General features: G+C 39.7%; 1 protein-coding gene across 3 annotated transcripts in view; it reads right to left on the reverse strand.

Moving 5' to 3' along the window:
• Positions 1 to 27,020, reverse strand: part of Wdr33 (WD repeat domain 33) — a 130,528-nt gene that overhangs the window by 69,394 nt on the left and 34,114 nt on the right. For all 3 annotated transcript variants that reach the window (XM_008821997.3, XM_008821998.2, XM_029558110.1), the window contains 6 exons: positions 25,958 to 26,184; positions 24,081 to 24,149; positions 22,497 to 22,601; positions 17,759 to 17,854; positions 17,027 to 17,178; positions 15,269 to 15,366 (listed from right to left, as the gene is read on the reverse strand). In XM_008821997.3, coding sequence (XP_008820219.1) covers positions 15,269 to 15,366; positions 17,027 to 17,178; positions 17,759 to 17,854; positions 22,497 to 22,601; positions 24,081 to 24,149; positions 25,958 to 26,161 — 724 coding nt within the window. In that variant the 5' untranslated portion in view covers positions 26,162 to 26,184. The remainder of the gene's footprint in view (positions 1 to 15,268; positions 15,367 to 17,026; positions 17,179 to 17,758; positions 17,855 to 22,496; positions 22,602 to 24,080; positions 24,150 to 25,957; positions 26,185 to 27,020) is intronic.

Below are 27,020 nucleotides of genomic sequence, written 5' to 3' on the forward strand. Positions count from 1 at the left end.
TGCAGGTGTGCCTGCCAGGCTCATACCCGAAGGCCGTAGGTCAACATTCAGGTCCCTTCTTCTACCACCCTCCACCTCATTTCTTGAGACAGGGTCACTCAAGGAACCTTGAGTTTACAATTTCAGCAAGACTGGCTGGCCAGCAAATCCCCCAGAATCTACCTGTCTCCGTTCTCCCAGCACTGGTGTTACAAGTATACACTGCCACATCCAGCTTTTCCACAGGTGCTGGGGATCTGAAATCAGCTCCTCATGACTGAATAATAAGCACTTTACAAAATGAACCTCCCCAGTCATAGCATTTTGGAAAGATTCCTTTTATTCTCTCAGAGCCTGTACAATGTGTATCCTGATATCGTATGGCATTTGGAAAATGGGTATACAGATGAGTAAGATTGTTGGGATGTTCTGTATAATATACACACACAAAAAGAAATTAACAAATTTAAAAAATGAGTTATATTTGAGAAGGAAGCATAAAAATTTACTTCATGTTAATTAGTAGAGGTGATAAACATTATCACTGAAATCTACCTGATGACTTTATATCCATACTCAGGTGCCAAGGATCCAAGTGAAACCGACTGTGACTAGTAATAATCAGGTACATAGAGATTAAAGAGCCATGTGCCAACATCTAAGTGTTAGTAGCAAAAACAATGAGTGTTTCTGTAGGAAACAGTATATTTTAAAATGAAATGGAGATCTTTTTTTAAAGGTTAAAAACTCATTCAATGGGGCTGGAGAGATGACTCAGTGGTTAAGAGCACTGACTGCTCTTGCAGAAGACCCGGATTCGATTCCCAGCACCCACATGGCGGCTTTAAACCATCCTTAACTCCAGTTCCAGGGGAATCTGAAGCCCTCCTCTGACCTCCACGGCACTGCATGACATGGGTGCAACTCACACTCATGTAGGCAATACACTCAATACACATAAAATAAAAATAATAAAATATTTTTAAAAAAGAAACCCAATTTTATGTCTTACAGGGTTTATACTGAGTTCTATATTGTACAGCTGTATTAATTCAACTGTGAACCTAAAAATTTACAGCCACTTTTGAAAGAGACGTATCTTTGCTCTGGAAATTGTTCTCAAATATGCTAAAGCTGTAATGAAATGCTTCTTCTAATCATGTGGTTATTAAATGAATAATTTTTTAAAAAATTTAGGCCTGACAGAATTACTACTGCTCCAGTCTTAGGACTATAAAATACTTTTCCTTAGTATCAGAAAAAGCTTCTGTTGGAAATAAAGTATTGAGTTCTTGACAGAAAGCTTTAAAAACCCATCTTTGTACTCCTTTGTCCTATACTCATACTAGTTTCTCTTGGTATTTCCTAATTGTTTCAGTACAGTGGAATACTAAAAATGTCCACTTTTACCTCAAATCTGGAAACTGAGGGACTGACGAAATCTTTAACAAGCAAAGAGAAAGGCTCTCTAAAAGACACTAACACACCTATAATAAATATTAAAATACATTCAAGTAGGACATAATGGTGCCTTTAATCCCAGTACTTCGGAGGCAGAGGCAGGTAGATCTCTGTGAGTTCAATGCCAGCATAGTCTACATAGTGAATTCCAGGCCAGCTGGGTCTACTGGAAGATCCTGTCTCAAAAAAAAAAAAAAAAAACTATTAAAAAAATATACATTCAAGAGGGAAAAATAATAGTTATGAGACCTTGACAGGTTAAGTTTCAAGAGATTTAATAGTGCATATGGCTCCTAAGACTATTTTATGAAGCAATCTGTAAAAAGTCCTAGAAACTATCATTTCTTCTTTTAAACAGAAATTCATAATTTATAGCAACTGATCACATTTCTTAAAAACATTGTTAAGACCCTTTTTTTTTTTTTTTTTCAGTCTTTTTGAAGCAGGGTCTCCCTGTAGCCCCAGATGTCCTGGAACTCACTATGTAGACAGGCTGGCCTTGAACTCACAGAGATCTGTCTGCCTCTGCCTCCCAAGTGCTGGGACTACAGGCATGCAGCAAAACGCCCAGCTAAGGCACCATTTTCTAATGTATCACTCAAAACTAAATAGGACTGAGGAAGTGGCTCAGTGTTAAAATGCCTACCTAACATGTGCAAGGGCCTGGATTCACTTCCTAGAACCAAAATGAAGTTTTCATTTGTTATTAGAAAATATAAACTTTATACTTTCTGTGTATGGGTGTTTTGCCTGCATGTATGTAAATGCACCATGTGCATGCAGTGCCCAAAGAGGCCAGAAGAGGGTGTCAGAGCCCCTGGAACTGGAAGGACAGTTGTTAGCTACCATGTAGGTGCTAGGAATTTAGCACCTCTGCAAGAACAGCAAGTGCTCTTAACCACTGAGACATTTCTGCAACCCCCAAAAGGAAGTTTTTGTTTTTGTTTTGGTCTGAAACAGGATCTCCCTATAGCTCCAGCTGGACTGAAACTTGCCATGTAGACCAGGCTGGCCTCAATCTTACAAAGATCTGCCTGCCTCTGTCTCCCAAGCACTAGGACTAAAAAGATGTGCCACCATGCCCAGCTTTTTTTGGGGGGGGGGTGTGAAAAGATATGAATAGAAGAGGGAAAAGTGATGATGGACTAAAACAGGTTTAGACTCTTTTATCCCTATGAAAAAATTGATGTTTTTAAAAAACATTTTTTTTTTTTTTTTTGGTGTTTTTGAGACAGGGTCTCCTGTAGCCCCAAGTGGCCTGGAACTGGCTATGCAGACCAGGCTGGCCTTGAACTCACAGAGATTCACCTGTCTCTGCCTCCAGAGTGCTGGGAATGTTAGGATTAAAGGCATGCCATGATGCCCAGCACTTATTTTTCAATGTGCATGAGTGTATTGCCTGCATGCATTTAAGTGCACCCATGTCATGCAATATCCTCAGAGGTTAGAAAAGAGCATCAGATTCTCTGGAACTGGAGTTACAGACAGTTGTTAGCTGCCACGTGGGTGCTGGGAATCAATCTCAGGTCCTCAGCAAAAGCAGTCAGTGCTCTTAACCAATGAGCTATCTCTCCGACAAAACTGATTTTTATAGCACCACATTTTAGTAAGATGCTTTATTAAATACAGGACATAAGGGCTAGAGAGATGGCCCAGAGGTTAAAAGCACTGGCTATTCTTACAGAGGACCCGGGTTTGAATCCCAGCATCCACATGGCAATTAACTATCTGTAACTCCAGTTCCAGTGGATCCAAAGGCCCTTTCTTTCCTCCTTGGGCATTACACAACACAGGTGCACTTACATACATGCACACATACACATAAAATTAAAATAAAAAAAAATACAAGGCAAAGTCTGACTGCCTAAATTACTAGTATTAACTTGTTGCTGTCAAAATATTGGGATCCTTATAATCAAAACAGTGTGTAAGCATGGCTCCTAACTTTTCTGTGTAGTGCTGAGGACCACATCTATGTAAGCCAGGCAAGCACCCTACCATTGTGCTACATCCCTAGTATCCTGATTTTGTTTTTAAAGACAGGTTCTCATGTATTCTAGCTGGTCTTCAACTCCTGATCCTGCAACCTCCACCTCCAAAGTGCTGAGATTATAGATGGTGAGTCAACGTGTGCACTTATGTGGTGCTAGGGATGGAACCTAGAGCTTTGTGCATGTTAAACAAGGAGTCTACCAACTGAGTATATCCCCAGCACTGCCCCTCCTCACCATCAATTCTTAAAATACCGGAAGTCAGGAGTGTAGTACACGTCTATAATCCTAGCACACGGGAGACTCAGGCCAGAGGATGAACAAAAGTATAGGTTACACAGTTAAGTCACTCTCAAAACAAAACCCTACATACCGCAGCAGCATGCAACTCTGCCAACCCAAGAAAGCCACATCTGTCTTCAAAACAAAGTTGTTTCCTGAGAGAGGGTTTACCTGTAGCCCCAATGGCCTGGAACTTGCAAGGTAGACCAGGCTGGTCTTGATCTCACAGACATCTGCCTGCCTCTGCCTCCCCAGGGCTGGATTAAAGGTATGTGCTACCATGCCTAGATGGACCTTCAAAACAGTTTGTTTTTTACATACAATGTTTGAAGCAAGCTGAGAAAAAAATAAAGCTCAAGAGAAAAATTTAATTACTGTAAAAACATGAACATGCCATATGAAGTATGTATTTGAGAAGACTAATTTCTTTAGACAATGTGAGTTAGAAGTTAAATACTAAGGCTGGAGAGTTGGCTCAGTGATTAAGAGCACTGACTGCTCTTGCAGAGGACCCAGGTTCGGTTTCCAGCACCTACATGGCAGCTAACAACTGTCCTAACTCTAGTTCCAGGGGATCCAATGCCTTCTTCTGACCTCCAAGGGCACTGCGCAACACGGGTGCACTTATACACATGCAGGCAATATACTCATACAGATACAAAAAAAAAAAAAAAGTTTAATACTGTCTCCCAACCTCCTTATACCCATATAATTATTTATGTAAGAATATATACCAGCCGGGCGTGGTAGCGCACGCCTGTAGTCCCAGCAGAGGCAGACAGAGCTCTGTGAGTTCAAGGCCTGCCTGGTCTACATCATGAGTTCCAGGACAGCTGGGGCTACAGGGAGACCCTGCTTCAAAAAAAAAAAGAGTATGTACCATTGAGTTCAGGGAATTCAGTGTTTTCAGGAAAGAGCAGAGGAAAAAAGCCTTAAAACTCTTCCTCAAAACAAGACTCTACAAATGGGAAAAATAGGAGTATGAATGTAAAAGATCTACCTGGTGGTTTGATTAAATAAGATGCCAGAAGTGCTTCAATATCAACCCATGTTCAGTCAGTGGAAGCAATCATCCTACTATAGACTATTATAAAGGTAGCAGAAGCTTGTTTATGTTGTTTTTTTTTTTTTTGTCTTGGACAATAAATATAGGACTTTATGGAACACTGTATAAAACTTTATAGAAATAGGTAGTAAATTATTCCCAGCAAGGATTTCACTTTTTCTGAATAGTCTAACTTTACAAACATGCCTTTGCATAGTTCAAAAATGTGCTGCCAAATTGAAGGTCTCTGTAATGGGGTTCAGCTTATTTAGTAAAAATCACAGTTGAATGCAAGGAAGGAAAGGGGCACACAGAAGTTTATCAAAAGTATGAATACTGGGGCTCAAAGAGGACTGGCTGCTCTTACAAAGGACCGAGATTCAGTTCCCAGCACCCACATGGCAGTTAACACCCTTCTGTAACTCTAGTTCCAGGGGATTCAACACCCTCTCTGGCCTCCACAGGCATTGCATGCATACAATACACTTACATCCACTCACCCACATAAAATTTAAAAAAATAGGGGCTGAGCCATGCTTGGTAGCATATGCCTTTAATCCCATACATAGCCAGTTCCAAGACAGCTGGGGCTACGGGAATACCCTGTCTCAAAAAAAAAGACCAAAAAGAAAAAAGAAATAGGGGCCAGAGAGATGGGTCAGCAGTCAAGAGCATTGACTACTCTTCCAGAGGACTCAGGTTCAGTTCCTAGTACCACATGGCAGCTAACAACTATCTGTAACACCAGTTCCAGGAGATCAGGTGCCTTCCTCTGACCTCTGTGGGCACTGCACACAGAGGTACAGTTACATACATGCAGGCAAAACACTCATACACATAAAAGTAAATAAATTTTAAAAATAAAAAATATAAAGTATGAATGTTATTTTTTAAGCTGTGGGCTCATTTCCTCTCGTTAAATATTAGTATTTGAAGTCAGGCATGGTGGTGCACACCTTTAATCCCAGCACTTGGGAGGCAGAGGCAGGCAAATCACTGTGAGATAGACGCCAACTTGGTCTACATATCAAGTTCCAGGCCAGCTGGGGCTACAGGGAGACTCAGTCACAAAAAAAAAAAGGGGGGGGGGGGGGGGACACATTAGTATCTGAAAACTAAAAGCAGGTAGTACACACTTATAATCCCAGCTCCTGAGAGGCTGAGGCAAGAGGATCACCACTGAGTTCTAGGCTAGCCTGTGTGAAATAGTGGCTTCTAGGCCTGCCTGGACTACACAGTAAGGCCGTCTTAAAAAAAAATGAAACAAAATTAAGATGGGGAGGGAGGGATTTTTAGAGACAGGGTCGAATGTTGCCCGGGCTGGCCTTAAATACTATACTGAAAAGGATGGCCCTGAACTTGTGATCCTCCTGCCTCCACCTCTCCACTGCTGGGAGTACACATGTGTACTACCACACCCAGTTTTATGTGATATAGGGACTGAACTCAGGACTCAGTACATACTAGGCAAGTACTCTAGCAACTAATCTACATTCCCAACCCTACGTATTACCTCTTAAATAAACCGTAGAATGCCTCCACGTATACATTTTTATGACGTAGCATATATTTGGAGTTTGAACAGTTCATTAAGAGTTAAATGTTTTTTGTGGTGAAATATGTGGTACATTCAAATACTATAACCTGCTGAGTGTGGTGGTGCACACCTATAGTCCCAGCACTTGGGAGGCAGAGGCAAGTGGATCTCTGTGAGTTCAAGGCCAATCTAGTCCACATAGCGAGTTCCAGGGCAGCTGGGGCTACAGAGAGATCTTGTCTCAAAAAACCAAAAAATAAGTGAATGAATGAATGAATGAATGAATGAACGAACTATAAATACTGTAACCTATATGGACAGTCTTGACCAAAATATTTACTTCATAATTCTATCACTATAACTCAGAGAGACAATCTATAATGACATTCTTTTTAAAATATAAAAAAGTTAGGGGTGTAGCTTAGTGGTTGGTTTCTGCCTCGCATGGGTGCTGGGCAGAAATAAGATCAATATAGTAGTTAAGGCAATAAACTCAAGCCAAACAGCCTGGATTCAAATCCTCACCCTACCTCTTCTACTATATCATCTCTGGAAGCTTTCTGGTAATCAGGTCACTCGTTTATAAAATGAGGAACAATCAGTACTTATTTCAATGGGTTGCTGAGATGTTATATTAAGTACTTACAGTACTCTTGATCAATGTGCGGGCTAATATTACTAAAATCAAAAAGGAAGAACAAAATTCAAGTACACTGAATTTCTAGAGTAGACTCTTTTAATATGAATACTTCTCGTTAAAATTTCAATATTTTTACTGATTGCAAGTTTTCAACCTGCCAGTAAGAAGTAATGAAATGACCTCTTCCACACTTTGTGACAAAGCATTCTTTTAACACAGGATCTATTTCAGTATGATCAAGTGCCTTAAAAGCTTTTGAAAAGTATCTTGCCCACAAAACGTTTTAAGAATTATAAGCATTGAGCTATGAATAGTATTAAAAGTTCTTCTATTTAACTTCGCATAGCAATACACTCACTATGAAATGTATTTCCATTCCTCTATTTCACTGGAGTAACCATATACTACTAGTGTCTAAAATGTTACTTTAATCCCACTCCATATACTGGGTACTTTGTAAAAACTATTTTATTTATTATTTTTATGTGTATGAATGTATTGCCTGCATGTATGTCGTAAAATGCCGCAGAGGTCAGAAGAGGGCTTCGGATTCCCCTGGAATTGGAGTTAAGGACGGTTCGCAGCCACCATGTGGGTGCTGGGAATCGAACCCAGGTCGTCTGCAGTCAGTGCTCTTTAACTGCTGAGCCATCTCTCCAGCCCCATGGGTACTTTTATACTAAACAAAAGGACAAATATGTGTAAACTCTGGACTATGACACAAGATGTTCCGAATCCTATGCTATATTCAATTTCATAAACTTATGAACCAACCAAAGCTTTTGTACCACAAATCTCCCAACAATAGCTCTATGTTCATTTTAAGCATTACTTTTTTCTCACATAATTTGTTCCACAAGAATAGTTAAAAACGATCTCAGAAATGATAGTAAAAAAGCAGATGTGAATTTTTCACCAAAAAGTATGGTACTGCGGCTTCTGCATGAGAATGCTGTGTGTGGGCTTAGAGCTAAAAGATATGATCACTAACTTTAAGTATTTAATTGAGTGTCAGGTAGAAGAGATTACAGAAGGTTCTGTTTTGGAGATAGAGTCTCACGTAGCCCAGGATGACCTCCAGTGCCTGATCCTCCTATCACTACTTCCCAAGGGCTAGGATCATAGACATGCACCACAACCTTTTTTCTTTTCTTTCGTTTCTGGTGTTCCAAATGGCAGGACAAGCTATAGGGAAGTAGAATGTCAACATAAGGAAAGAATGTTATAAATATTAGACCTATCTAAAACTGGAAAAGAGAAAACATGAGATAACAATTTATCACTAAAATTCATACAAGTGAGGCTGGAGAGATGGCTCAGTGGTAAGAACACTGGCTGTTCTTGCAGAAGACCCGGGTTCAAATCCCAGAACCCACATGGCAGCTAACAACTGTCCATAACTCCAGTTCCAGGATCCGACACCCTCTTTTGTCCTCTGCGGGCACTGCACTACACAGGTGCACTTACTTACATGTAGGCAATACACTCATACACATAAAATAAAAAATAAAATAAAATTTTAACTGCTCAGCAGTTAAGAGCATTTGCTGCTCTTGCAGAGGAGCTAGATTTGGTTCCCAGCACCCACATCAGGTGGCTCACAATCCCCTCTAACAAGTTCCAGGGGAATCAATAACCTCTTCTGGCTTCCACAGCACCTGTATACACATACACATGGTAAACATATATAGCCAAGCAGGTACACACACACTAAATACACATAAACAAAAATAATTTTTCTTTAAAAGTCTGATTTTTACAGATGGAGAAAAGGTAAGTATGTGACGGAGTTGAACTATACAATCAGCAACTCCCTGTAACTAGAGGGTTCTCTGGTTTTCTTCAATCTTAAAGCCCCCAAAGTGAGAGTCTAACACAACACAGTAGGAAGGAGATATGCTATAGTCTGTGTGGACTACATGACAACTGCCCCTAATATAGAGCAACTGGGAACATCCTGTCCCTACTTGACTTTGGGATCCATTATTCTCTATGTAAAGCTAATTTCAGCTCCTTCTAATTTTTCCTGAAGAACTTTGCAACCTCCTAGAGATACCTGTCAATCTGACCTCCAACCCCCAAGCAGCATATGAATTGCTTTAGTGTCACAAAATTTAGAAAACTGAATGTCAGAAAGTAGGTTACTAAAATCTAAAATTAAAACAATTAGCTTAGTATAGTAGCACACATCTTTAATCTCAGCAGTAGGGAGGCAGCAGCAGACACATCTGTGAGTTAGAGGCCAGCCTGGTCTACACAGCAAGTCCCAGGCCACCTGGGGGGGAGGAGGGGCTATTCAGTGAGACCTTGCCTCAAAAAAACAAAAACAGAAACAAAAAAAACCTCAGGTATTACCTGAGACTTGCTTACAGAACTACTGTCTGTGTGGTTTAATTAATTTATTTTAACATTCACATTTGCCTCAAAGACTCACTGAGGTACTAAAAGGACTATAAAACAAGTAGAATACTTTTTAGAAGGAAGAAAAAGACACAAGAAAGAACATAAATTCTCAGCATACATGGGCATTAAGTATTCTTCTGTGGATAGTTGAAATATCCCTAGTAAAACCTAAAATGAACAGTCCTCATTTAACTAATAAGAGATTATTAGTGTACTTTCTTGAGCCTCTATTATCTCCTCTTTTAAATATTTATTTTAATTTCTCCTATATACTCTGAATTTCAGAGAGGCTATTAAACATATTTAGACAGTTTCATTACCCAAACTGAATAGCTCTTCAATAGAATGTAGTATTTAAAGTTCCCATATACATAAAAAGTTTCTTAGCAGGATGTGGTGGCACACACCTTTAATACCAGTACTTGGGAAACAGAGGCAGTTGGATCTTTGTGAGTTCAAAGCCAGCCTGGTCTACATAGAGAGTTCCAGGCCAGCTAGAGCTATAGGGAGACCCTGTCTCAAAAAGACAAAAAAAAAAAAAAATTTATTTTATGAGCATATTGCCTACATGTAAATGCATCCATTCTTGTGTGATGCCCAAGGAGGTCAGAAAAGGGAGTCAGATCCCCTGAAACTAGAGTTACAGATGGTCGTTAGTCACCATGTGGGTGCTGGAAACTAAACCCAGGTCCTCTGCAAGGTGCCAGTGCTCTTAACCACTGAGCAATCTCTCCAGCACCAATCAGATTACTTAAAGAAAATTATTTCTGCCAGGGGTGGTGGTATTTGCCTTTAATCCCAGCAGAGGCAGGCAGATCTCTGAGTTCAAGGCCAGCCTGGTCTGCATAGAGAGTTCCAGGCCAGCTGGGACTACATAAAAACACTATCTCAAAAAGACATCCCCCAAAAAAGAAAGAAAATTATTTATTTCTTCTGTATTTTCAAGGATTTTCAAAGTCTAGAAAACATCATCTTATTTCTGTTTAACATCTAAGAGTTCTATAAATAATGATGAAAGATACAACATAAAGATACCCCTGGGCAAAAGTCAATGGGGTCAGACTTCAGTTAGGGAACTAAATCTATTTAACTTTGAATATGTCACTTAAACATTCTGGGTCATCAGTTATACCACTCCTTGGCATATACCCAAATGACTCATCCTACTGTAGGGACACTTGTACAACCATGTTTGGTGCTGCTCTTTTCACAACAGCTAAGAGATGGAAACAACCTAAGTTCCCCTCAACTGATGAATGGATAATGAAAATGTGGTACATTTACACAATGGAGTTCTATTCAGCAGTAAAGAAAGATGAAACAATGAAATTTGCAGGTAAATGGATGGATCTAGAAACTGTTACACTAAGTAACACAGAGTCAGAAAAAAAGAAAAAAAAAAAAAAAAAATGTTCTCCCTCAAATGGGGATCCTAACCCCAAATCCTTATAAGTGAGTGCATATCCTGATGCAACCACAGGAAATAGGAATATGGAAGGGAAACAGGGAGATAAAGGGAAGAGGAACCCAAGAGAGATGAATAGTAGGACAGGGGCTGGAGAAATCGCTCAGCAGTTAAGAACACTGGTTGTTCTTGCAGAAGACCCAGGTTCAAATCCCAGCACTCACATGGCAGTTAACAACTGTCCAAAACTCCAGTTCGAGGGAATCCAACAACCCCTTCTGTCCTCCATGGGCACTGTACAACATGGGTACACTTACCTACCTACACACAGGCAATACATGCATACACATAAAAATAATAAATAAAATACATTAAAAAAGAGGGGCTGGAGAGATGGCTCAGCAGTTAAGAGCACTGACTGCTCTTACAGAGGACCCAGGTTCGAGTCCCACACATACATGGCGGTTACGAACCATCCTTAACTCCAGTTCCAGGGGAATCAGAAGCCCTCTTCTGACCTCCATGGCATTGCATGACATGGGTGCACTCACAAACATGCAGGCAATACACTCATACACATAAAATTAAAATAATAAATTTTTTTAAAAATTAAAAACAGGCAAATAAAGAATCATTAATGTGTGCCAGTGCAAGCTATTTTAAAAAAAAAAAAAAAGCCTTAAGCACAGAGGGAACCCAACAGGGATTGAAACCCTTCCAGAAGCAGTATGATTGTTAAATGAAAATCCCAGTCCCAGAGGTGGGTTCCCCCTCCCATGAGCTGTTGGTTTGAGGGGCTCTAGAGGTCCCTAAAACAATGAAGGTCATTGCCAATAATGTTGCTTGTATACTGAAAGTGGACGGAAAACCCCTATTGCTGAAGACACTGCATGATGTGAGCACAGAAGAGGGAGAAATCAAGCTTGGACTAAGCTGGAAACTCCCTGCCACTGGATTGGTGGTTTCACAGTGCCAAAAGGGTGTACGCAGATGACTGGGGGAGAATCATCCCTTTTAATCCTGCTCAACGATGGACCCTGATTGTTGCACTTATCAACATACCCAACAAGATGTGCCTTCTGGTGCAATAGTGGAGCGTCCAGTGTTACGTACACCAGCAAATTTTCAACTGGATATAATGCTGGCTCCTAGTGAAGAGTCAAACCTCAAACTGCATTGACTCCGTTTTGATTAGCTTCCCCATTTCATGAGCTGACTAGAAGATATGCAAGGATATGAGTTAGGCAAGTTCAAATGTGTTAAGACCTTATAAGGAAGAAACAGGATCCTCTGGCTCTAAAGACTACAGCCAGCACATTCCAATGCCCTGAAGACAGTCTCTACCAATAAGAATTTTCCCCGTACTCAGGACAGGGGGCTATCCAACCATTTTAAAGGATGCTTGGCGTGCATGGGTTTCTGTAGAATTCCCCAATAAAAGCCCCGGCTGTTCGGGCTGGACGCCATCTTTGGCTTGTGGAGTCCGTGCCCAACTAGCCGCTAATTTGGTTACTTTATAGTTTAAATTTCTGAATAAAATTTTTATGCATTTTTCCTTTGTGTCTGTGGGAATTATTCCCAACTCTCGGACCCTAACACTAGGGGTGGAACACATATATGGTACTGTACACCAGACCAACCTCCTGTGGCAGGGGAGAATACAGGCCCCAGTAGGAAGCTACTGGATGTGATACATCTGCTAAATTACCATACAAGCATCTGGGTTTACACCCATACCTTATTATAGCAGCCTCTGTTTAGATGTTCTTGCTTCTTGTTGTTTGTGTTTTTATAGTAGATGGAATCCCACTGATGATGCATAGGCCCAAAAATTCAGTGCCTTGCTACAATAGGAGGAAGATCATCCCACACCTACCACCCCCTCCAAGGCTCAGGGACTTTTGCAGAAGAGACTGGCAGAAAGAATATAAGAGCCAGAGGAAAGGGTGGAGTGTTAACTGGAAGTATATTCCAACCACTATGCTGGCAAGCCATAGGCACACCTTCTTCCCATGTTTATCAAGGAGTCCAGGAGGGTATCAGTTACGCCCCCCCAATCAGTCAACGATAGCTGCATGTGGGGGAGGGGCTAAGCTGAGAATGCCATGAAGAACCTCTCTCATCATTTTGTGCAGCTGTAAGTCACAGGATCTATATTTGAGTGCTGACTTTCGGGCACAGCCATAAACCGGGGCGGGGGGGGCTTTTCTGTAAATAAACCCCCACCCTATGCTGTGTTAGCAAGCCCAATAAACTAGCTAGGATTTAAAAAAAAAAAAAAAAAAAAAGGACAGAGCTAATGGAAACCATATTCCACCAAAGTTGACCCCATGTTGGCAAATCCTTTGGTCTTTGACTTTTTTTTTTTTTTTTTGGTCTTTTTGGGACAGGGTCTCCTGTGATCCAAGCTGGCCTAGAGCTCACTGAGTGGACCAGCTGTCTCCCACCATGCCTAGCTTTAGTCTTTGATTTCTTATCCCTACTTTTCTACCCTTAAACTTCATCATATATAGATCTTTATGTAACCTGCTTCAAATTATTACTGGAAAAATGTGTTATAAATTGCCTCTTTGGAATAATAAAAATATTTGTAAAAAAATAAACTTTCTGGGTCATGGTATTCATTTATAAAATAACTCAGATTATGGTACTAGATTACAGCTCAGTAAATTATATTTGCTGCTCTTGCAGAAGACGTGAGTTCAGTTCCTAGCACCCATGTAAGGCAGCTCACAATCACCTATAACTCCAACTCCAAGGGATCTGAACCCCTCTTCTAAGAAGCTGAGGGCATCTACACTCAAAGGCACACATGGTAACAGACACACACACAGGCACATACATATACATATAATTAAAATTAAAATTAGTCTTTTAAAAAAAAAAAAAGACTATAGAATTCAGAAAGATGGTTTGGCAGTTAAGAGTCCCTCCTACACTTCCAGAGGACTCAAGTTGAGTTCCCAGCACCTATATCAGTCAGCTAAACTATCTATAACTCCAGCTCCAGAGGTTTCAACACACTCTTCTGGGCCTCTGCAGGCACCCCCACACATGTGCACATGCACACAAATATAAAATTTAAAGACAAAAAAAAAAAACCAAAAAACAATACCTCAGATGCGATGATTTCCAAGAGTATCTCATTTGGAAATTACACGGTAAATGTGCTCCTTCAATGTAACAGGCAACAGATCCTTACACTAGCTATAGTGATACGCAACCCCAGATGAATCAAACCAACTGTACAAAATCAAGAAACTTTAAGCAAATATGATCAATGATAATTGCCTTGAAACGTGTTTTTGATTTTTTAAAAACATTTTTGTTGTTCTTCTGAGAGTCTCACAGCCAGGTGTGGTGGTACAAACCTTTAATCCTAGCACTCAGGAGGCAGAAGCAGCAGATCTCTGTGAGTTCAAGGCCAGCCTGGTCTACAAACTGAGTTCCAGGCCAGCTGGGGCTACAGGGAGACCCTGTCTCAAAGACAGGGAAAAAAAAGAAAGAGATGGTCTCCCTATGTAGCCCTGGCTAACCTGGAATTCACAGAAATCTTCCAGCCTCTGCCTCCCGAGTAGTGGAATTAAAGGCACACCACACCTGGTATAATAAAATATCTTATAACTTGTAAAAAAAACTTACAGGTCTACCAAGATAGCTGTTAACTCTGGAACATAAACGGGAATCTCTGAATTACTTCTAGCACCTAGTATCTCTGGAACCATTCTACAACTCTGAATTCCTCTGTCAGAAGATGTTACTCTAAGGCATACTGGGATCAAAGGTATGCAGCAGAAAAGTGCAATGTGATAAACTACATAGGTTTGAACTAAGTACTTGAGAATACTACATTCCTGAGAGGATTTAGTTAAAAGTACAAATGATTCTGTTGTGATGTTTGCATTGAGTAAATACAAAACATAGCTAGAATTCATATGAAGGCTCCACTTTACTAGTGAAATAATCTAAAAAATTCCAAGTACAATGAAATACAACTGTAACAGGATTGGGAGTCTGAGACAGGAGGACTATACATTACAGGCTATCTTAGGCTACATAACAAGTTTCAGGCCAGCTTGAACTACACAGTGAGACCCCATATTAAAAGGAAATCAGCAAACAAATAAATAATGAGAAGTACAGCTATTAACACCTCTGTTTTGTCAGTTAGTTTGTTATCTGTAAAACGAACATCAAGAGTATGTAAACTATCTATGTGAAATGCTGGTATGTTGGGAAAAGGTATCCAGAGTACAAGACAGAAGGAACACAACCCTAAAAGATAAACAAGTAATGGTGGAGACGGTTCTTATATTTAGTTGTTGCTGAAATAATTCAAAGATAATTATCAGTAGAGAAAAATCTACAAAATGAATGCAAACTAGAGAACATTTGTTCTGGCGGAGTTGGTGTATAAGTAAAAAGACTGAATGGAGATGCAAGCTGATATTGTGGTACTGTGATGATTTAACCACAAATGTCTTCCCTATTTAAATATTCCAATCAGTACTGTTAGTACACATACCTCGGAGAATTCTTTCCTCATGGCAACGAAGAAAGTCCCAGATTCTAACAGTGCCGTCATCAGAGCATGTAGCAAATTTATTATCCGTGGGTGAGAAACTGTTACATGAAGACACACAGCAGGGGAAAGAAGTCAGCATTTAACAGATCATCCATACTTCTCAGACAGGGAAAAATAAAAACAGTGTGCTGCATTATCAACAGGATAGGGAGGTATCCAGTGAAGAAGGCCTTAAAGAGAATGTAATCAGCTAACATATGCATCTCATCAAAAGATTTCAAAAAAGTAGTTTTTCTCAGTTTTCCATCAATATTCAGAGACCTTTACTGTGTATTACTAGTCCTGATGCTTCCTGTGTTCCAGGTATATTGTGTATAAACCTAGCATGTGTCCTAACATATCAGCAGAGCAGAGAAAGCTGCAGTCAGAGTTGAAACTCAATGAATTCTACTTATGCAATATTCCTACATATAGTCATTAAGACACATAGGAACATTGCTCAAATATCAGCACCAGTTTCTGTCTCAGAAACGATAAGGTAAAACACTTTAAACATCCTTACAATGTTTCTCATTTATTTAAAAGGCCTGTGGAAAACTTTCACACATTCTTCCTGGTGTGAAGCTACGCCATGAATGATGTACCTTTGGAGAAAAACATAGGGACACTGATTGAAACTTCTGTTTAAAGCCAAAGAATCAACTACACCAGAGGGAGTCAGTTTTTCTTCTTGGCTGTGAAAAACCATCAAGTTTCTCAATGAACTGTTTGAACTCTCCTGAACTTCTAGATCTTAGGACTTTGAACAATGTTTGGGGCGTAGATAAGGAGTGTGGGCATGGCACTGGGGTCATGTCTATAAAGCAGAAGCATGTATATGCAACAATTTCTGTTGATTCTGAAAGGAGAAACAAGAGACTACAGATGGTGTTTCTAAAGTCAACATCCTCCCACTTGTGAATGGCAAACCTTAAAGAATGCTGCTTAGCTTTATTCTGAGGCTGCAGCAATTCTTCAGGCTTATTTTTTAAATTCTTTCCCCCCAGTTTCACTACACATATCTCACTGATAAATAAAAACATACAACTCACTGAAAATATTTTAAACTCCACTCATACATTTGCATAACTCATGTTATCAACAGGAAATCAGAAGAAAAGTCCTAGAGTCTTCTTTGACAAAGGTTTGCTTACAGTTGCAAAGCATGAAGAACCCATTCATTAATCCGTTAATGTTTGCCACGTCCAGAGAGTTATCTGTGAGGGTTTTTAGTCCTATACTTTCCTTTTGAAGTCGTGGCAGAACCAAGCCAAGCAGGTCTTCACTTAAACCTTTTTTCTCTTGGATTTTGTGTGAATTCTGAAGGTGTTTTCTGTAGGCTTTAGATTTTATTCAGTTGTATGTTAAAGACTGAATTCTTTATTTGGAATAAAATAGTCTTGTCTTACAAAGAAGATAATAAAAAGGAATAACGTATACACATTATTAACCATAAATGAAAAGAGAAAACCAGTGCAAAATGTGGCAGACAATACATCTCTAACATATTGCAAAGGCTGATACTGGGACAACACTAATTCAGAAAGATGCCAGCAAAATGGTGAATGTGTGAAGACAAAGAGAAATACCGTGTTTATAGGGTGCAGAAAGTTTCCCAGGATCTGACAGAGCCCATGCATCTCTGCACTCAGAATACACTTAGAGAGTAATTTAACCATAACAATAGGGACTACAGAAAATGGTATATTGTGTATAAACCTGGCCTCTCTAATCGCCTCCTTATGTGCCTGGAACATCTTGACGTTGTTCATGTTCGATTGCCAATATTTCACATATCCTCCATGATCTGCTGTCAACATCCACATGTCATTATGAGACCAAGTCATGGCCCTCACTGGGCTATCATGAGCCTGTGAAAACAAAATAATTTTTTTTTTTTTTTTGCTTTTTGAAACAGGGTCTCCCTGTAGCCCCAGCTGGCCTGGAACTCACTATGTAGACCTGGCTGGCCTTGAACCCACAGAGATCCGCCTGCCTCTGCCTCCCAAGTGCTGGGATTAAAGGCATGCACCACCACACCCAGCCTAAAAAAATAATTTTTAAGTTTTTGCTTAAAGAACATATGACTGGGGCTGGAGAGATGGCTCAGTGGTTAAGAGCACTGACTGCTCTTGCAGAGGACCCGGGTTTGATTCCCAGCACCCACATAGCGGCTACAAACTGTCCTTAACTCCAGCTTAGGGGAATTCAAAGCCCTCTTCTGACTTCTGCAGCATTACATAACATGGGTGCACTCACATACATTCAGGTAATACACTCATACACATAAAATAAAAATAATAAAAAGTATTAAAAAAATATGACTGAAGGCTTAGAGGAGCCTATATTAACTCACAGCAGTGAACTGATCAACTGTTTAAAAGTTTTACAATATCAATGAAGCCGATAGGTTCTTAGGAAGAGCTACTATCATCTGGTGGTATCTGTTACCTGCAATATAGTTTCAAAATTGAAAGTCAGTCCATTCCACAAGGTAAACTCTCCACTAGAAGCTCCAGTGACTAACCGTCTTCCTTCTGGGGTCCACTGCAGAAAGAAAAAGAAAACAGGTCATACACAAGCACAAGTCCTCCAATTCCACTGATTTGGGGGGCAGAGGCAGGCGGATCTTTGTGAGTTCAAGGCCAGCCTGGTCTACATAGTGAGTTCCAGGACAGCTGGGGCTACAAAGAGACCCCGTCTCAAAAAGAAAAAAAAAAAAAAAAAAAAGAAATATTTACAAAAGCTTTATTTTTTATAACTTTTTAGATTATTTTTATTTCTGTGTATGTGTGTCTGCCACATGTGTGTATAGGTGCCTGTGGAAGCCAGGTGTCAGATTCCCTAGGAGCTAGAGTTACATAGTGTTATGAGACTTGACCAAGGTGCTGGGAACCAAACTTCAGTTCTCTGGAAGAGTAACAGATACTATTCATTGCTAAGTCACCTGTTCAGCCCCTAGAGTCTTTAATTCAGAAAATATTCAATACTCAACATTATACAGATGACACTGACTTTTACTAAAGTTGATGCATCTTTATATGCCAAGACTGGAGAGATGGATCAGTGGTTAAGAGCATTGGCTGTTCTAGTTTGGTTCCCAGCACCCACATGGTAGCTAACAACCTTCTGTAACTCCAACTCCAGGGAATTCAATACCCTCTTCTAAAATCCCAAGGCACTGCACAACACAAATGCACTTACATACATACAGACAGTACACTCACACACATAAAATAAAAATAATAAATTATTTTTTTAAAGTAGTACAAAGAAAATACTAGAACTCAGGTTCATAAGCCAAATTAAAAAATAAGTATATTGTGAGTACACCTATGTACTATTTCAAAAGCACTCCAAATCAAAATAAGCAATTGGGCTGGAGAGGCAGCTCAGTGGTTAAGAGTACTGACTATTATTGCAGAGGACCCGAGTTCAGTTCCCAGCACACGGCGGCTAACAATCATCTGAAACTCCAGTTCCAGGGGATCTTACACCTTCCTCTGACCTCCATGGGCACTGGACAACACAGGTACCCTTACACACATGCAGGCAATACACTCATACACATTAAAAATAATAGTCAGAAGCCGGGCATGGTAGTGCACCTCCAGCACTTGGGAGGCAAAGGCTGGTGGATCTCTGTGAGTTCAAGGCCTGCTTGGTCTACACAGTGAGTTCCAGGCCAGCTGGGGCTACAAGGAGAACAACTATGTCTCGAAAAGACAAAAAGCGATGGCACTTGCCTATAATCTCAACAGTCAGGAGACAGAGGTATGCAGATCTCTGTGAGTTCAAGGTCAGCCTGGTCTACATAGAGTTTCCGGCCAGCTGGGGCTACAGGGGGACTCTGTCAAAACAAACAAAAAAAACAACACAAAACAAAACAAACTAGGCTATGAGATAGCTCAGCAGTTAAGAGCACTGGCTGCTCTTCCAGAAAACTCAGGCTCAGTTCTCAGCAACCAGGTGGCAGCTAACAACTGCCTGTAACTCCAGTTTCAGGAAATCTGACACCCTCTTCTGGCCTCCATGGGCATTACAAGCATGTGGTATGCTTGCATAAATTCATGTAAAACATTCATACACATAAAATACCAATAGAATAAAATTTAAAACTTAAAAAAAAAAAGCAGCACCACAAAAATGGTCCATCAGGTAAAGGAGCTTGTGAAATAGATAGGGACCCAAGCTCCATCCCTGAAACTCACGTAAAGGTGGAAGGAGAGAATCAACTCCACAGAAGTTCTTTCACCACACACAGACACATCACACATGTGTACACATAGACACAGATAAGAAGTTAAAATAATAATAATAATAAAGTAATAGCCAGGCGTGGTGGCGCATGCCTTTAATCCCAGCACTCAGGAGGTAGGCAGATCTCTGAGTTTGTGGCTGGTCAGCTCTACACAGGCTAGCCAGGGCTAGTGAGTCCCTCTCTAAAACAAACAAACAAATAAAGCTAGGCACGATGGTGGACACCTTTAATCTCAGCACTCAGAAAGGAGGCAGAGGATTTCTAAGTTTGAGGGGTTTTATTTTTTTGGTCTTTTTGAGACAGGGTCTCCCTGTAGCCCCAGTTGGGATTAAAGGCATGCGCCACCATGCCTGGCTCCTCTAATTTTTTTTTTTGCATATGAGTGTTTTATCTAAATGGACAATGTCTGCAGAGGCCAGAAGGTAGGGTCAGATTCCCTAGAACTAGAGTTATGGATGGTTGCTGGTCATGTAAGTCCTAGGTCACTGAACCCAGCAGCCATTTTGTTTAACCACTGAGTCAACCCTCTCGTCCCTGATTTCTGTTTTGAAGCCAATTTGATCCAATACAGTGAGGCTAGTCACAGCTACATTTTGAGATCCTGTCTTAAAAAAAAAACAAAAACAAGCCACGAATGGTGGGCCTCTCTTTTAATCCTAGCTTTCAGGAGGCAGAGGCAGGCAGAGCTCTGTGAAATCAAGGCCAGCCTGGCCTCCAGGTCAGCTGGAGCTACAGGGAGACCCTGTCACAAAAATACCAAATGAATGAATGGATAGATAGATAGATAGATAGATAGATAGATAGATAGATAAATAGATAGACAGATGACAGATAGATACGTAGATAGATAGGATAGATTATAGATAGATGATAGATAGATAGATAGATAGATAGATAGATAGATGAAAGAGAGAGAGAGAGAGAGAAAGAAAGAAAGAAAGAAAGAAAGAAAGAAAGAAAGAAAGAAAGAAAGAAAGAAAGAAAGAAAGAAAGAAAGAAAGAAAGAAAGAAAGAAAGAAAGAAAGAAAGAAAGAAAGAAAGAAAGAAAGAAAGAAAGAAAGAAAGAAAGAAAGAAAGAAAGAAAGAAAGAAAGAAAGAAAGAAAGAAAGAAAGAAAGAAAGAAAGAAAGAAAGAAAGAAAGAAAGAAAGAAAGAAAGAAAGAAAGAAAGAAAGAAAGAAAGAAAGAAAGAAAGAAAGAAAGAAAGAAAGAAAGAAAGAAAGAAAGAAAGAAAGAAAGAAAGAAAGAATGAATGAATAACAAGGGGAGTAGAGACAGATGGCTCAGCAGTTAAGAGCACATATTGCTCTTGGCGAAGACTGTTCCCAGAAACCACGTCAGGTGGTATACCTGTAACTCTAGCTCCAGGGCATCTGCAGATGCCTCCAACCTCCACAGGCACCTGCACGTGCAGGCACTTGCACTCACGTGCACAAATTCACACACCAACATACACATAAATATAATTAAAATTTTTAAAAATAAGGGCTGAGCCGAGCGTGGTGGTGCACGCCTACAGTCCCAGCACTTTGGAAGCAGAGGCAGGCGGATCTCTGTGAGTTCAAGGCCAGCCTGGTCTACATAGTGAGTTCCAGGAAAAAAAATTTTTTTAATTAAAAAAAAAGGGGGGGGCTGAAGAGATGACTCAGTAATTAAGAGCACTGGCTGCTCTTGCAGAGAAGCTGAATTTGGTTCCCAGCACTCATGTGATATTCTCAACCCTCTTTAACTCCAGTTCCAGGGATGTAAGTCATCCTCTGGCCTATGGGGTATGTGTATGTGTGTGTTTGTGTGTGTGTGTCTGTGTGTATACACAAAAACACTCATAAATAATTTTAATTTTAAAAAATAAATCAGGGGCTGGAGAGTTGGCTCAGCAGTCAAGAATACTGGTTATTCTTATAGAGGACCTGGGTTTGGTTCCCAGCACCCACATGATGGCTAACACCTGTTCATAACTCCAGTTTCAGGGGATCTGACGCTCTCTTCTGATCTCTGCAGGTACTGTATGATATGGGTGCACTTATATACAAGCAGGCAACACATTCATATACACATAAAATAAAAATGATATGCTATCGCCGGGTGTGGTGGCGTACGCCTTTAATCCCAGCACTCGGGAGGCAGAGGCAGACAGATCTCTGTGAGTTCAAGGCCAGCCTGGTCTACATAGTGAGTTCCAGGACAGCTGGGGCTATAGGGAGACCATGTCTCAAAAAGACCCAAAAAAAAAAAAAAATGCTATCATGTACGGGAATATGTACTGAACATCTGGGAGATATGGATGAAAAATAACTGAACTGCAAGATCCCTTCAATGTTGAATAAGGTCCAACTTGGTAGAATAGGCCTTTCATTCCAGCACTTAGGATCTTGATCCAAGTCTACACACAAAATTCTAAGCCAATCAGGGTGATATAGTAAGAATGTGTCTTTTTTTTTTTCTCTACAATGTGAATATACTCCTGATTACAAAATTGGATTTTATAATTCCAAAGAAAATGTATGATGGGGCCTACTATGTACCTTCATGGAGCTGTTAAGTAGGCTGTACCAAAGTTTTTCAGCTCTGCTAAAACATCATATCCTAGCAGCACCTGAAAACTTTTCATTCACCTTGGGATGCTGCTTTTCCAACAGTAACAAAGGCATCTCTATTCAAGGACAAGTCTGAGACCTGCTGCAATATGTACCAAAGTATTCTGAGAGAATTCTATGGAAATTGTAACATGAAGAAAAATAATGCAGAGCATATTATCTTACCAACAGCGGACAGAATGACAAATGACTGGGTTCCAATATAAAATTACTATTAATAAACACATTATTATCCCAGGTATACATTTAAAATAATGTTTACCTTTTGTTTGGCCAAATACATTTTAAACTAAAGATTAGTTTTTCAAAAAAAATATCCAACAGGATACTTACCCTCACAACAAATACTGGGCATTTTACTTTATTTGTTGATGTCCGAACAAATTTTGTTGTTACTGCATTCATAGGATTATTCAACATTCCTATAGGAGGGACCAACTACAAAAAAATGAAAATTGGGTTTTTATAAGACCAGATGACAGACTGGGCAGAAACTAGGTACACTGCAAGATAATATTTCAAACATCTAAAGACAAATTCAGGACTATAAAAGACTTTCCAAAAAAGCTATTAATAGATTAAGAATAGATTGTGTTAATTTTAAAAAAAAAATAATTGAGGGGCTGGAGAGATGACTCAGTGGTTAACAACACTGGCTGTTCTTGCAGAAGACCTGGGTTCGAATCCCAGTACCCACAAGGCAGTTAACAACTGTCCATAACTCCAGTTCCAGGGAATCTGACAGTCTCTTCTCTTTTCTGTAGGCACTGCACAACACAGGCACACTTACCTACATGCAGGCAATACACACGTACACATAAAATAAAAATAATATTTAAAAAATAAAAAAATTTAAAAAAAACTGAGATGCAGCAAAGTCAATACCTATTAATATTAGACACTGAAATAAAGTTCCAGATTAAGAACCAGAGTTCCTGAATTACTTTTCTCAAAATAAATATAATGTAGTATGTTCGCAAAAAGCTAAACTTAAGGGGCTGGAGAGTTGGCTCAATGGTTAAGAGCAGTGACTGCTTTGCAGAAGACTTGAATTCAATTCCCAGCATCCACATGGTGGCTAACAACCATCTGTAATTCCAGGTCCAGGGGATCCAACACCCTCTTCTAACCTCTGTGGGCATTACATAACACAGGTATATTTACATATATACAGGCAATACATTCATATGCATAAAATAAATTTTAAAAAAAAAGCTAAACTTTAACTTTGCTATTACAAGACTCTGAGGTAGTTAAATCTTTTATATTGCCTTCTGCTCTAAAAGTTCATTCATCCCAACCTGGCGTGGTGGCACACACCTTTACTCCCAACACTTGGGAGGCAAAGGAGGGTGGATCCCTGTGAGTTCAAGGCTACCCTGGTCTACACAGTGAGTTCCAGGATAGCTGGGGCTACAGAAAGACTGTGTCTCAAAAAGACTCCCCCTCCTCCAGAAAAAAAAAAGTCCATTCATCATTAGATTAAAAGGAACATTTAGGTTGAGACAAAATTAACTCAATATACATACAGACAATACAATTTTATTCTTTTGGAAATAATTGTTAAAATGTAAAAAAAAAAAAAAAAAAAAAAGAAGACCATCTTGAAATTTTTTAACATTTTTATGCATGTACTGCCTGCGTGTATGGAAATGCACACATGTCATGCAATGCCCTTGGAGGTCAGAAGAGGGCATCGGATCCCCTAGAACTGGAGTTACGGACAGTCGTTAGCTGCCATGTGGGTGCTGGGATGCAAATCCAGGTCTTCTGCAAGAACATTCAGTGTTCTTAATCACTGAGTCATCTCTCCAGCCCCAACCATCTTGAATTTTAATTCACATGCTTTGAGGCTTATATGACCAACCAAACAAGGAGGTTCTTATTAAGCTAGTGTGACATGACTTGTATACTTACATCATTATAATAACCTGCATCAGGCTGAATTGCCCGCATATCTCGCTGGTCTCTTTGCCATATCCTATTCTGTTAAAAATAAATTAGTTAATGAGTACATCGTCTTGATACAGTCAATGTAAACTTTAATTATTAATCAAATGTCATGTGTATTAAAAAAGAGATTTCCCATCTTTCTGGGTGGTACTGCTTAGACTCTCACTCTATTCAATTAGCCCTTAACTACTCATCCAATGCTGTTGACTCCTAACATATCCTCACTACCATACCCCAAAAGAAAATAGTGTGGAGATGGACTGGTAACCGCACTGACACCAAAACCATTAGCCTAAAACAATTTCTTATATCCTGCTTTTGGCTTTCTCTATTCTTCTCAAATTCTAGTTCCATACTCTAATTTTCCAAATGAAAATTCCCAAGAAATTGTCAACTGGTTGACAGCTCTGTCCTTACCTCTTTCTGTCTAGTGTCTATAGTATACTAATTAGGTTGATGTGCATGCAAATAAATCTAACCACTGATGTAAACTAATAAGAAACAGGCAAACCCAATTGAGTGGGAACAGTAACACTGGCAAACAAAGACAAGCAAATGAAGAACTCAAAAGTAAAATAACATGATGGCATGGTGGCACACCCTTTAAATCCCAGGCAGAGGCAGGGGAAGGCTCTCTGTGAGACTGAGGACAACCTGACAACCTGGTTTACATAGCAAGTTTCAGGTCAGCTAGAGCAACAAGGAGACCCTGTCTAAAAAAAAAAAAATGAAAGCTGAAAGCACTCTCAAAAGACTGCTACATTACATTAAGTCTGACTGTTGTAGGTGTTCAATCTTCAAGTAAATAGAACCCCTTCTCCAGACTAGAACTTCTTAGCACTGAGAATTTAGAAAAGGGAGAAAAAAAAAAATCCATGCTCCCAGTGCCAGTATCTCACAGAAATATTGTTATGTTGGTCATCGCTTATTATTTTATACACACTATGGGTTTAAGAAGTGCTTTAGCCGAGCATGGTGGCACATGCCTTTAGTCCCAGCACTTGGGAGGCAGAGGCAGGAGGATATCTGTGAGTTCACAGCCAGCCTGGTCTATACAGTAAGTTCCAGGCCAGCTGGGGCTACAGGGAGACCCTGTCTCAAAAAGATCAAAAATAAAAAATAAAAAAGAAGTACTTTAAGGAGCTGGAGAGATGGCTCAATGGTTAAAAGCACTGGCTGCTCTTGTAGAAGACCCAGGTTTGATTCCCAGCAACCACATGGCAGCTAACAACTATTTCTAACTCCAGTTCCAGGGGAATCCAACATCCTCTTGGGCATTGCAAGACACAATACACTCATACATATAAAATAAAAGTAATTTTCTTGTCTTTTTGAGGCAGGGTCTCCTTGTAGCCCCAGCTGTCCTAAAACACTCATAAATAAGGGTGGTCTTGAACTCACAGAGATTCACCTGCCTCTGCCTCCCAAGTGCTGGGATTAAGGGCTAAAATATTTTTATTAAAAGAAAAAAATAAAAACATAAAAATAAAATAAAATAAAAATATAAAAAGTGCTTTAAGGTTAGTCTACAGATTAAAGAACACTCTTTGAATTTGTTGTGAACCTTTGAAATGAATTCTATTCCTAAACTTAATCATTTATTACAGTCCAACTACGCAATAGGATGAGGTAAGAGAATCACTTAAGCCTAGGAGTTCAAGGCTAGTCTAGACCACATGAGACCGTCTCAAAAGCACTAATTTCCAGAAGATGATTTATGATCTGAACATGTGAAATTCCATTTCATCCTACTAATTCAAGAAATACAAGTAATACTTATTATCCTTTATTTAAAAATTTTAAAAACCAAACTACTTCGATCATCTGAACTATGAACTTACCTCCAAATACTTAATTACAGATGGATTGTAGTCTATTGTCTTTCGGTTTACAGCTTTTCTCATTCGTTTTCCATCAAAGGTAAGCTGCTGCATGGCTTGCTGCTGTGCAAAATCAGGTCGTTTATAAAATAGCTGCCGAGGGGCCTGATGTTGGAACCTCGGCATATGGAAAAATCGTGGAGGAGAACCAATTTCTGTAGCCATGGTGATGTTTTCAATCTAGGTCACTAAAATAGAGAAGAAAGTATTTTCAATACAAATACCAGCGCTACAACAGTGCCTGAATGTATTAAGTGAACAAGTTTTACATTTTTCATCACGGCAGCATTTCTAACTTTCAAACACCCTATTTTGTTTAAAAGATTTATTTTTATTTTATGTGACTGTTTTGTCTGCATGTGTCACAAGCATGCAGTGCCTGTGGCAGCCAGAAGAGGGCGTCTAGATATCCTGGAACTGGTCACTGTCCTACAAATATTGGGAACTTCTGAACCTGGGTCCTCTCCAAGAGCAGCAAATGCTCATAATTGCTGTGCCAGCTCTCCAGACCCCCAAATACTCTACTTATAAACCCACTCTCTTCTGACCTCCGCAGGCACTGCATGACATGCACTTACATACATGTAGGCAATACATTCACACACATAAAATTTTAAAAAGCTAGAAGATCAATACGTTTGACAAGCTTAATTCACAGAATATTAATATGCATTTATTGTAAAAATGTGGCCTGTTGGAAGAAAAAAGTACAGTTTATAACAACTTGTCATACTGGATTATCTTTATGTATGTCTGAGGAAGAAAACAGGCATAAACTGAGAATTAGTAGCTTTTCTAAATTTCTGCGTTATGTGTTATGCATGTATGTGTGTGGGTGGCCACAGAGGGAAGAGGTGTCAAATTCTCTGGAGGTGGAACTATAGGTGATTACAAATGGAATTAGCTGAAATGGGTATAGAAACCAAACTGGGTCTTCTGCTAGAGCAGCAAGTACTCTTAACTATTGAACTATTTTACAATCAATTTTTTTGAGATGTTATCTCACTCTGTAGCCCCTAATTAT

The sequence above is a fragment of the Nannospalax galili genome, unplaced genomic scaffold (assembly GCF_000622305.1).
Source record: "Nannospalax galili isolate Female #2095 unplaced genomic scaffold, S.galili_v1.0 scaffold408, whole genome shotgun sequence".
Classification (NCBI taxonomy): Eukaryota; Metazoa; Chordata; class Mammalia; order Rodentia; family Spalacidae; genus Nannospalax; species Nannospalax galili.